Here is a 13,170-nt window from a genome sequence, read left to right as displayed (position 1 = left end):
CATAAACACATTTCATTACACCAAATACACAAAATAATGTTCTTTTTAGCAGCATCATATGACCCCTTTAATGCATAAGGTATCATGACCTAACAATGGTATGTAATGTTAATTTCTACATATACCACTAAATACTACATATTTAACATTTCAATTTAATGCTATTTTTTCAGCTATTCAAGGTTCAGTATTTTAGCTAATGCATTAACTAGTGTTAACAAATTGAACCTTATTGCAAAAGTGTTCAACAACTTCCCTTGGGGCTCTTTGTCATCTATTATACTACATGATGCTCCGTTTGATGTTTTAATGTTCTCTCAGCAGGGGTTTGTGGTTAGCTTATTTTTTCCATTGTGCTACTGTTGTGTTTTTGTGAGACTGTTATCTTAAAACAGCATCTGTAACTTCCTACAGGACAGATGTATTGTAACTTACAGTAATCTACAGAACTACTCAATATGTCCTATAGTATATGGAGACAAAAAATTTGAGCTGTATGCAGAACCTTTCAGGGTTTAGGTAAAAGATTTTGACAGATGAAGAACACTATAGGGACACATAATTGTAACCATAATAGGGTTTTTCAATTGTATACTGTTTTGTGCTAAACATGTTTTCTACATCTCAAGTGCATACACATAATAGGACCTTAATGAATCCACATTTGTTTCATTATATATTTCTAATTAGTGTATTGAATGGGAAATGGTCAGTGGGGTGATTGAAAGCTCTTGTATGTTTGTTGGTGCATGACTAATGTCTTTTTTGTCTTCACTGTTCTATTGCATCTGAAACAGCATTTGCAGATAATGCTCAAACAGATGGAGTGATTCAGAGAAACAGACAGGAAGAGGGGTGAGATGACTAAGCGGTTTCTTTAGCATTCGCTTTCAGGGCGATAGGCTGGCCAGCATCCAGATGCTCTAACTGCACTGTATCAGTGTACAGACCTCAAAGGGAGCTCTCAGAGTTCAAAAGTGTATGTTTGTGTGTAAGCTTTACATCCTCTAATGTATGACTGTGTCTTATCATGAGGGGCCTTAGAGAAAGACAGAAAATACACACACACACACACACACACACACACACACACACACAAACACTGCAAAACGGTGTCACTTTTTTGTCCACTTGCAGACAGACAACACTAATAGAAATAATTATGTTGTAGAATGTATGCTAACAACTGAAACTAGAAGAAAGTATCTATAACAAGGGGCCATTAAAATGTCTTTAAAAAATAGAGGTCCAAGGAGTACCGTAAGTGGACAAGTTGAATTTTTTGGGAATTGTGAACAATTTACATTTTAAATAAATTATAATCTTAAATGCATTACAATTAATAATGTATTGTCCATGAAGCTGAGAAATTATTTAAGATGTAATCTTGTTTTAATGTAGTTATACAATATTTGATTGTAATAATGTAACAAAAATCAGTTGAACGAATGAGTCAGTGACTTACTCATTTGTTGCCACCTACTGGTGTAATGATGTAACCCGCAGAAAGAATCATTGATAAATCCCCACCACTAATTAGATTGAGATAACTGTAAACATTTTAGAGACAATAAATTTATTTAACCTGCCAGGGTTTTTAGAATAAAAATATGCTTTTCAGTTTTCTCATGTGCATCTGTCAATCACAGGCAGCTGTATATGATGCATCCTTTTAAAAAATATATAAGCACATGGCAAAATTGTGCCCACTGACACATCTAATCCCAGGACCCAGATGCTCAGACAAAGACATTACCTTTACACCCACAAGTATGTGAAATCAGCACCAAACTAAATGTGACCTTCACAATTGGCAAATGCATTAAAAACATAAAAACTTACAAACTCAAACAAATACAGGCTATGTCTAATTTTTACCAATTTGACACTAAATTGTGGCTTCTCATGATTCAAATCTTGAGAAAGAGACAGAGTGGAAATATAAATCAAGCAGAATTAATTAAACAGTGTTGACATCTTTGACTAGTTTTGTCCACGGATGTTTTATGTGCTCTTGATTTTCCGTATTTGCCCTGAGGACAGCTCACAGCAAACATTACGATGTCAGGAACTGTACAGAAGGATCTTTGTGTGTTTTACCTGCCGTGTCTCCATTGAGTCTCTGTTAATAAGGCAACTGTCTTCAGCCTGTCTGACCCTAAATAACACAGCACCCCACAATGCAGATCCACACATTATTATACATTATTGTTTGTTTATTATTTATTTCAAAACTGAAGCCCTAGAGTGTAACATCATATCATGTTTTTATATTTTATCAGCATCCTCAGTAATTTTGCTTGCTCGACTGCACCTTTGCTTAATGTTTGTAGCTGGTTTATACACTGTGAAACTTGTGTGTCCGTTTTAAAGCTCTATGATGTATGTTTTTGACTGTTTCATAGTACACAGGTGTGTATTGCTGAAGGCATTTACAGCACAGACCCTTATTATGGATTATATATATGTATGTGTTCATTATAGAGTGAGTTCAGAGCGAAGGAAGGAGAAATCCAGAGATGCGGCACGTTGTCGGAGAGGAAAAGAGTCAGAGGTGCTTTATGAACTGGCCAGAGAACTGCCCCTCCCCCACAGTGTCACCTCTAACCTGGATAAAGCATCAGTCATGAGACTCGCACTCAGTTACCTGCACCTGCGTAAACTACTGAACACAGGTGAGAGAGACAGATGTTCAGTGAGATTCATTTAGTAGGTTTGCTGTGTTTGTTACTGTCAGAATGTGTTCATTTTTTTTTTTATCTCTCTTTAGATGTATTGAATGTGGAGTCTGAATTAGATTCTCAGTGGAACAGTTCATATCTGAAAGCTCTGGACGGGTTTCTCATGGTTCTTTCTGCTGATGGCGACATCGTCTACCTGTCAGAGAATGTCAGCAAGTGTCTGGGCCTTCCTCAGGTGATTTCCAACTCACATCGAAAGTCTTTTTTTTTCTTTCTTTCTTTCTTTTTTTTTTTTTTTTTTTTTTTTTTTTTTTTTTTTTTTTTTTAACAATAATTAGATTTGGTTATGATTCTTGTTATGAATGTTACAATGCATCAACAACATTTTGAAAATCTGAAATTTGGTTACAGTTTGGCCCAATTCAGTTTGACATGTATTTAATTTAGAAATCATTCTAATAGGAATGAAATGGTGCTCAAAAAACATTTCTTATTATTATCAATATTGAAAACAATTGTGCTGTTTAATATTTGTATAAATTTTTTCATGATTCACTGATGAATAGAAACTACAAAAGAGCATTTGTTTGAAATCTTTTATAACACTATATATATCTTTACTGTCACTTTTGATCAATTTAATATGACCTTGCTTTGCATTAATTTTTCTTTAAAAAAAAATCTTACTGACACCAAACTTTTGAACAGTAGAACAAACAAAAACAACAACAACAAAACTATATGCCAGGTTTTACAATTGCATGCTTAATAATAATATTTTGGGTAAGAATTTGGGTATTATAATTACATTGGGTATTACTGTAGTAATTGTAATAAATGTTATAATCCACATTATGAATCTGTATCCAGGTCTTAGAAATTCAAATAAGAACCTGATTTATGTGTTTTAAACCATTTATTTCCCTTGTAGATCGACCTTACTGGACACAGTGTGTTTGAGTTTACTCATCCATGTGACCATGAGGAGCTCAGAGAAATGCTGGCACACAGGACTGGTAACATTCTCTCTTTTTCTCTCTCTGTCTCAGTCACAATCATGATCACGCATGCTCATCTCTCTCCCTGTTCCCACATTTAGGTCTGTCTAAGAAAGCGAAGGAGCAGCACACAAACAGACGTTTTCTATTGAGGATGAAATGTACACTGACCAGCAGAGGGCGCACTGTCAATGTCAAATCTGCCTCCTGGAAGGTACCACCCCTTACTTGTGTTTCACTTTTGACCATGTGACTGCATATCACTCTGAAAGCATCTATGCAGTGAAACTGGATATATATTTATCCCTATTAGCCTCTCTTTCTGTCAGGTGCTGCGCTGTTCGGGCCATATCCACACAACAGATGGCATCAAGAAGGGTGTGTGTGAGGAAAAAAATGTGTGTTCAACATACCTGGTGCTCACCTGTGAGTCTATTCCCCACCCGGCGAACATTGAGGCTCCTCTGGATTCTAGAACATTTCTCAGCCACCACACTTTAGATATGCGCTTCACCTACTGCGATGAGAGGTAAATTCCCAGCACATCTGAGTGCTGTACAATACCCAGCAGGCACCGGACGTCTATGTAACGTCAGGTTGACGTTGGACATGACGTCAGACAGACGTTGCATTTTGGTTGAAAATGAAAATCGGGTCATTTGACATTGACTTAACATTGGATTTTGGTTACACAACCTAAAAACAACAAAATATCAACGTCAGCTGACGTCGGTATTGGACATCAATTTAACATTGACATTAGACGTTGAATTTACATTGAATTTTGGTCACCCGACGTCACAACCGAAATTTTACCAAATATCAACGTCCTATGACGTTGTGTGCCTGCTGGGATAACACCTGCCCCGCTCAGCACAAAATTCAATGATAATATGCTGACAGCTGCAACATCTGACTCTAACATCTGAGCAACATTTAGGGTGGACACTTAAGTCACTTAAAATGTTCATTGCTGGGATTTTTTTATTTACTTTTTGATGCCATGGACTCCCAAATATGACGATCTCCTTGCTTCTTCCTCTCCCTAAAATATAAAAGCAGCTTTATATTTTTATAAAAGTACTAAAGAATGAAATACGAGAACTTTTTGTTTCTAAAATTAAATATTATTTTATGCACTCTATTTCAACAGATTTTTAAAAAGAAATTAAATAACTCATTCGGGAGTGGTGACTTTCCACGTATTCCCAACTTCTGAGCCTGCTCGCCTGAAGCTATGGTTATTTGATCTTCGGCTGGATATCAACACACCCATTAACGTAAACTACGCCAGAGCGCCTACTCACCTCACGCACCGGATGCCGTGCGCGCGCCCAAAGACAGTTGGACATAGTTTGCATTGCATTCTTATCCTTTTCTCCGACAAACTGAAAATAACAGGAATGTGTCCATCTCACAAATGTAGAATCCGTCTCTGCAGTCATCTCAACCATTTAATTCCAGCAACAGGAAATAGACAGACTATTTTACCCGCAGATTTTTTTCTCTGGTGCTGTTTTGCGGTGTTGGTAAATTCACCACTTAATTTAGAGTTAAAATGTTGTTGTAACTTGCGTTACTGAGATTGTAACAAGTAATAATATTACCCAAATTGTATTAGTAATGCGTTATATTACTGCATTACAGCAAAAAGTAATATACTACTGTAATATTATTACTTTTGTAATGCGTTACTCCCAACACTGTTTATGAAGGATCATGTGACACTGAAGACTGGAGTAATGGCTGCTGAAAATTCAACTTTGCCATCACAGGAATGAGTCACATTTTAAAATACATTACTAATTGATAACTAAAAACAGTTATCTTATTCACAAAATTACTGTTTTTATTCTATTGTGCTGTGAATTGTGTATTTCATAAGAGACTTTAAAAACATTAAAAATCTTACCGACCCCAAACTATTGAAAGGTAGTGTATATATTTTTATATTATATTATATTATTACATTATATTTATTTTTAAAGCTTTCCTTGCCACTGTATTAAACCCAAAACTATTGCTAAATATTATTTTTAAATGCTAAAATATTATTTTTTACATTCTATTAAGTTTACAGCATGTCGTTTTTTATTATTATAAGTATTATCAGACATATAAACCTTTAAAATAAAAAAAACTGTAGAATAAAATAATTATAAATAATGTCATTATTTTTAACTAAAAAGAATAAAAATAACAAAACCAAAATTATGTTAAAAATCACACACTTTCAGTTTGTACTATATATTAAGTAAAGAACTTGCTTCAAAACCTTCAGAATCTTGTGAAGTAGGTCGTCTGGTATTTTTGCCTTCCATTTCAGGACTAATGGATATTTGGACTTACTATTTTAGTAAGGAAGTTTGCATGTTCAGATGCGGAGAAAGTCAGTGGACTGAAGATCCAGATTTATGGCCTGGATTTCTTCGCCATCTAGTGGTGACTTGTGAAAGCTGCAGTGTCACAGAGCGCCATGCAACTTGTGTGTGTTTGCAGGATCACAGAGCTGTTGGGTTTTGAGCCAGTGGATCTGTTGCAGCATTCTGTGTATGAATACTATCACGCACTGGATTCTGACCACATGACCAAAACACACCACAACTGTAAGGACATATACTGTAAATGCAGTTCACTTACATAAGTCTAAATGAAGATACATCGTAATGCTTTATATATGTCTCTCTTTGCAGTGTTTGTGAAGGGACAAGTGTGTACTGGACAGTACCGGCTCCTGGCTAAAGCAGGAGGGTTTGCTTGGGCAGAGACTCAAGCCACTGTGATCTATAACAGTAAAAACTCCCAGCCACAGTGTGTGGTCTGCGTTAACTACATCCTCAGGTGGGACTTTACAAGGATGTCTAAGTGTGCATTGAAACGCGTGTGTCGACCTCAATACCAATATGTGTTTGTGTAAGTGGCATTATTTTCATCATTTCTTACTCTGCAGTGGCATTGAACAGCCAAAACAAATCCTGTCACTTCAGCAAACCAACAGCACAAAAATAAAACAGGAACAGGAAGAACACCATGAGGAGTCACTCGGAACTGAAGTGACTATGGCAGAGTTGAAAGAGGAGGCAAAGGCAAAGAATGAGAAGAGAGAGGAGCTACATGACAGCCTGGAGGGGGAGCCAGAGGCACTGACTGTAGCAGACCCTGTCCTCACTCTGGATATCACCAACACAGGTTTGAACGCCACAATCTAAATCAGATTTATTCGTTGTTCTGAGACAGGGAAGTTTCAGGGTCATTCACACTATTTCAGCCTGCAGTAAATTCTGTCTTTTCATATTTTAGCTTTACAAAAATTATTGATATTGCAAACTGGTATTTGTTATCATAATATTTTAATTTATAATTGTGATTATGAACTCATTGGTTTGTAGCGCAAGTAGTTTTACAGTTTAGTGCACTTTGTTATTTTTCTAATTATTTACCTAATTAAAAGGAAGTCTTTCACATTCGTAGAAAATTGCTTCCTTCAGTGTTGCAAAATAAATGGATACAGTATGCAGAAATATTTGTATTGTATAAAAATTGTTTTCATATTTCGACCATTTAGAAAAAAGTATGGAGGAGTTTAACATCCTTGCTGTATGTTATTTCCTTGCAGAGTCTGCACTCTCTGTGTTGACAGAAATTCCTCTCTACAATGATGTTATGTTGCCCTCTTCAAGTGTCCTGCTACCTCTCTCACCCCTCTCTCCTCCCTGTTCCTCCCTAAATGATGATGATGCCTCCACAGCCCATCTACCACCTGACGACTTCCAATTCCCACAATCTTCGCCTCCTGATTCTTCCAGATCCCAGGTGGAGTCTAGTCACAATTTTACAGTGCATTTCCTTATACTTTACAAATGTTTTGATATACTTTCTCTACTTTGGATTGGTTGTTTGTTTATGTTCAGGTCGATCTCCCTGTGGATTCAGAATTAAGTGACCAGCTAAAAACGGGTCACGTGGAGAGACTATTTTCCATGGATATAGAGTCCAAGACACCCTTTAATACACAGGTAGATGACTGTTCAAACTTGAAGTTCAAACCTACTGCTTCCGAATCCACACAGATGTCAATATAGGTCCAAGATGACCATGTCAACCAACATAACATAAAACATGTACTGCACCCTTATGTGCTCATTTAATGCTGTTGCTTATGATGATTTTTTAGGGAGTGGGTTTGGATCTTGAGATGTTAGCTCCATACATTCCCATGGATGATGATTTCCAGCTGCGGACTGTTTCTCCAGCTGAGTCGATGTGTTCCAGCCCGGGTTCAGTGCTTGAACTGACCCCCTCCAGCAGCACACAAACTGCCCCTGCTCTCCCAGCAGCCCCTCTAGACTTCGTGTCCTGTGACACTGTTCCACAGAACACTAGACCCACAAAGCAGGACAACAGCAGGTGAGACTTCACCTACAGAGAGACACGCTTTGTTGATCAGATTTGTGCTGCAAACAAACGCTTAACAGATGAACAAATAAATAGTTATTCAAGAACAATCTGTTTTCTGTTGCCTCTCTCTTTCTCTCTCACTTTCTGTTTCTTTCTGTAACTCTCTAGGGAAATTATTCAAGACAGTGATATTTCTTCTAAATGTCAGACCAACCCAAAGCTACTCAAAAGAAAACGAGAGACCATACCTCTGTCTGAAGCAATAAGGCTGGTATGTTTGCGCGTTAGTGTGTATTATTGCATACCTCTCTGGAATACTTGATCCTGAGTGGTCATTCACTTCAATGAACTGTCAGATATCTTTGTTTATAAAACAGAACCACATTCAGAGCTGTTGTAAAATACACTTTAAACATACACATTGTGACCTCATTATATCAGTAATACTGCACCAATATTTGTGTGTGTTGCTTGGGAAGTTAAAGGAATAGTTCACCCAAAAATGAAAATTTGCTGAAAACGTACTCACCCTCAGGCCATCCAAGATCTAGATGAGTTTGTTTCTTCATCAGAACAGATTTAGAGAAATTTTGCATTACACCACTTGCTCACCAGTGGATCCTGTGCAGTGAATGGGTGCCGTCAGAATGAGAGTCCAAACAGCTGATAAAAACATCACAATAATCCACAATTAATCCACATGACTCCAGTCCATCAATTAACATCTTGTAAAGTGAAAAGCTGCATGTTTGTAAGAAACAAATCCATCAAGACTTCAAAATAACTTCAAATCTGAATCAGGAGAGAAATATGCATGACTCAAGCAAAAACAACAGGGCATGGCCTTTTTTTTACTGGAGGAAGCATTATTAAATTTAAATGTAATGGTGGATTTGCTTCTTACAAACACGCAGATTTTTACTTTACAAGGTGTTGATGAACTGGAGTCGTGTGAATTGCTTGTGGATAATTGCGATGCTTTTAACAGCTCTCTTTCTCTCTCTCTATTTTTCATATTTATATTTTTATATAATATAAATATGTATTTGTTTGGTAAGAAGCTGTGTAATAAGCAGAATAATGTGCGGTGAGCTGGGCATTATAGCAAAATAATCCCCTTTAAGGTGTTTAAATCAGACAAATAATAGCACTTATCTACAACAATTAATAGTGGGACTATTTGTTACTTTAAATGTGTGTAAGGAGAGTTTATGACTGACTGCTGATGGTGTTTTTTCCCAGGGTTCTGTGCTGCAGGTGGTGACTGATTTTCCAGAGAAAAAGGTCAGAAAATCAGACGCTTCATCATCAGAAGGGATTCGTCATGCCACGATACTGTTGCTGCCATCTGGTACGTCACCATGGAGACTGTGTGAAACCCTTGTGAATATTGTGAGATCAGTTGTTTTTCATGATTGCACAATGACCAATTGCTCTTTCTGTTTTTCCCACAGATGTTGCGAGTAGGTTATTGAGCAGATCGTCAGAGGGTGGAGCCGTAATGATGCCCCTCCCCCAGCTTACCCGTTACGACTGTGAGGTAAATGTGCCTGTGACTGGGCGGCAGCACCTGCTACAGGGGGAGGAGCTACTGTGTGCCTTGGACCTAGTTATTTAAAAAAGAAAAACCATACTTATGGTTTCCCATGATTAGGGAGAGATCAGTGGCATTATGGATTAACTTCCATTACAAAGAAACAGTGGTGAGCAATCAAAACAGCTGAGATGCTTCTGCTTCTAATGAGTGGATGGTAAATACAAGCTGGACATCAAAATGCAAAAAAACAACAACTAATAAATAATCAATGAGGGTAAAACAGAATTCGTAGAGCAGTTATGAGCTGTGCTCTTCCAGGTTAGAAATACGCACAGAGAAGAGAATATATATAAATATATATTCTATATAAGATTGTATTGTGTGACAACTGCAAATATTATTCTTGCACAAATGACATGAATTTACCTGCAGCTTTCAGAAAATGTTATTTTATTAGCACTGCTGTTTTTATAATTACTTTCAAGGTATGTCTAAATGTTTTCTTTGTTCAGGTCTCTTATGTGTCCCACATGAAAACATGGATGTAAATGAGTGTAAATGTTGTGAAATGTCTAAAGTGGCTGTTATTTTAATCCGTTTGATATAGTATACAGCATTTGAGAGTAGTCAGCATTGGTAGAGTGATCCACACTACTACCTAAAACTACCTTAATGTTGAAATTATTACTCACTGTTGTTATTATTATTGCTAGAGATTTCGACTTAGTTAAATCTCTGAATATATCTAGGGCATTAACAAGTTAAATGTTCTCTTGTGTTCCCTATGAGATTTAGGGCTGGGTATCGTTCAAAATTTTTCGATACCGATAACGAGAGCTAAAGAGAGCAGACTGCTCCGTGTGCTTTCGAATCGCTCTCGCGGATGATCGATCTGCGCCGCACCTCTTCTAGTCGAACACACCGGCAAGTGTTGCAGGCTTATTGGCTCACTGACGCTGATGAGATTAACCCCTTAGGTATCGAAATTTGGTACCGAACGACAAGACGTTTTTCGATACTCGATGGTATCGAGGCAATTCGGTCGGTGCCTAAAAAGTATCGAACTCGATACCCAGCCCTAGATTCCTGTGTTACGTTAACAGTGGCATATAGGAGGCATAAGATATGGTACAATGCCTAGTGTGTGAGCTTTGTCGCTGTGTGTTTCTCATGTTCTTCTTAGTCGTGTCACATTGTCTTCAGGACAATTGTAATGTCTGTGACAAATAAAAAAGTTTTTCAACAACATTCAGCTTTAAATATCAATGTATGGTTTTAATTTAAAGACTCAATAAGACAATAAATAAATAAATAAAAGTTAATACAGTAAAAAATAATATTGTAAAATGTTGTAATTTAACAATTAACTGTTTTCTATTTACCCCACATCCACATGATCCATCTGAAATCATTCTAATATGCTGATTTGTTGCTCAAGAAACATTTCTTATTATCATCAGCTTTGAAAACAGTTGTGCTGCTTGATATTTTTGTAGAATTCTTTAAATGTTCAAAAGAACTGCATTTATTATGAATAAAAATCTTATGTTTTATACATTATAGTTCACTACAATGGGTATACAACAATATACAAAAAGGTTTAAATTATATTTAGCTTAATTGTAAGGTGCAATGAAGCCATATAGAAGGGGAGAAAAATATAAAATGATGTAAAGAGTTTAACATTTAAGCACATAAAGCACAATTACATCCATATAAGGTAAAATGGCAATTAGAAGAGCACATTAAGAAAAAATAATTAAGAATATTTAACACCAAAGCACAAAGACATATAACCTGAGATGATAACTGAAACCCTCAAAAAACATGCTCAAAAGATTATTTATTGCTAAACTAATATAAACTATATTATCAAAATTAATGCTGCAAGTAAGAGCGGAAGCTAGAAGTAAATGAAAAAAGCCCAAAAGTTCAGCTTATTGTTTCTATAATTAAAAATCAATTGTCAAACTTTGACCTTTACTGTTACATTACAGTACATTACATTTTGGTGGTGTAGTCGTGCACTCCAGTTACCCCTAAACTGATCTAAAGTACATGAATTTTCAGGTTTAAAGGGATAGTTCACCCAAAATGGAAATTCTGTCATTAATTACCCACCCTCATGTTGTTCCAAACTCGTTCATCTTTGGAACACAAATTAAGAAATCCGAGAGCTTTCTGACCTTGAATGTGGTAGGACCCTTGCTGTCTGTGGAGGGTCAGAAAGCTCTCGGATTTCTTAATTTGTGTTCCAAAGATGAACGAAGGTCTTACAGGTTTGGAACAACATGAGGGTGGGTAATTAATGAGAGAATTTACATTTTTGGGTGAACTATCCCTTTAAGTCTTCACATTTTTACTACAATATACATGGAACAGTTCCTACATATGTAAACTCTTAAATACCTTAGTCTAGAAACAAATCACAATTTAAACAACTATAATTTCACCTATTATTGTTTTAGGCCTTTTTCCATTCTCTACACCAGTGTTTCCCAACCGTTTTTGTAGGGTGCCACAAGTTTGTTAAAATTTCCAAAGGGTGCCGGCGACTAAAAAAAGGTTGGGAAACACTGCTCTACACCACTAAACCTAACCCTTCTGTATATAAACAGCACATTCACAATGAGTCAAGAGCGTCTGCAACAGTATGTGTGTGTATGTGTGTTCATCAAACATAACTCAGAACAAGAACTGTATTCAATTACTGGTGGCCTTGCCAAAGGACTTACTTCATCGCTCAAGACGCTGCATGGGCTCTTTATTTGCCGTGCGAGACACACATACATACAAAACCTCAGAAGCTCCCTTCTACATTTCTGTGGGAAAATACTTACTCATGGAGAATGGCTTTATTCCTTGGTAACATTATATACACAGCATTTTGTATCCGTGTCTGTCATCCAGGTTGAGTGAATGGCCCTCATTGAATTAGAGGGGAAAATCCCATGATTCTTGCTTTTGTTGCTATGGAGAGGACTGTTCTCAGTTGCACTTTAATCAAACACCGACCAGTTTTCTGAAGGCAGGAAAAGGACTGTTTTTCTATTTAACGGTTTGTTCTCATAAACATTTTCAGTAATGCTGATCGTTCACAATAATGACCAGCAGCGTCGGCGCCACGGGGGGGGGAGAGGGGCCCTGATTTTAGTCGGTGAGGAAAGGTACTGCCCTGGGAAGGTCTCCCAGGCTGTTAAATACACAGATTAAAAGCGAAATGTTTTCATTTCGGTTCGTTCTTAGCAAAAAATATTATTATTTTTTCGTTCAGGTTATGCAGAGCGAAATAAGAACGGTGCTCCATTTAGAAAGAATTCTAAAGTGATTCAAACTTTTATTTACCTTTTATTATGTGAAGAAAATTATCAAATTGTCATTACAAACAATAGTGATGACATTACGGGTTATCTAGCCAGAAAAGAAAATCTCTGCATGCCAACATGTTTTTGTGTAATATGAAATTGACTAGCGTCTCAATAATTTCACATATCATGGAAACATACTGTTTTTGAACAAGCGTCACACATAAATCCGTTACACACGTACACAGACA

At 36.8% G+C, this 13,170-nt stretch overlaps 1 protein-coding gene across 1 annotated transcript in view; it reads left to right on the top strand.

Moving 5' to 3' along the window:
- Positions 1-10,400, top strand: part of LOC107707991 (hypoxia-inducible factor 1-alpha-like) — a 16,724-nt gene extending 6,324 nt beyond the window's left edge. Inside the window, exons 2-16 of the mRNA XM_016512131.1 lie at positions 798-855; positions 2,485-2,675; positions 2,771-2,916; positions 3,613-3,697; positions 3,781-3,893; positions 4,009-4,208; positions 6,179-6,285; positions 6,373-6,520; positions 6,630-6,868; positions 7,296-7,492; positions 7,591-7,695; positions 7,854-8,086; positions 8,246-8,348; positions 9,320-9,428; positions 9,532-10,400. Of these exons, the coding sequence (XP_016367617.1) occupies positions 798-855; positions 2,485-2,675; positions 2,771-2,916; positions 3,613-3,697; positions 3,781-3,893; positions 4,009-4,208; positions 6,179-6,285; positions 6,373-6,520; positions 6,630-6,868; positions 7,296-7,492; positions 7,591-7,695; positions 7,854-8,086; positions 8,246-8,348; positions 9,320-9,428; positions 9,532-9,695 (2,198 nt within the window). The 3' untranslated portion in view covers positions 9,696-10,400. The remainder of the gene's footprint in view (positions 1-797; positions 856-2,484; positions 2,676-2,770; positions 2,917-3,612; positions 3,698-3,780; positions 3,894-4,008; positions 4,209-6,178; positions 6,286-6,372; positions 6,521-6,629; positions 6,869-7,295; positions 7,493-7,590; positions 7,696-7,853; positions 8,087-8,245; positions 8,349-9,319; positions 9,429-9,531) is intronic.
- The last annotated feature ends 2,770 nt before the right edge of the window (positions 10,401-13,170 follow it).

Source organism: Sinocyclocheilus rhinocerous, unplaced genomic scaffold (genome assembly GCF_001515625.1).
Source record: "Sinocyclocheilus rhinocerous isolate Xijiao unplaced genomic scaffold, SAMN03320098_v1.1 scaffold1243, whole genome shotgun sequence".
Lineage (NCBI taxonomy): Eukaryota > Metazoa > Chordata > Actinopteri > Cypriniformes > Cyprinidae > Sinocyclocheilus > Sinocyclocheilus rhinocerous.
This window is presented reverse-complemented; position numbering and strand designations above follow the sequence as displayed.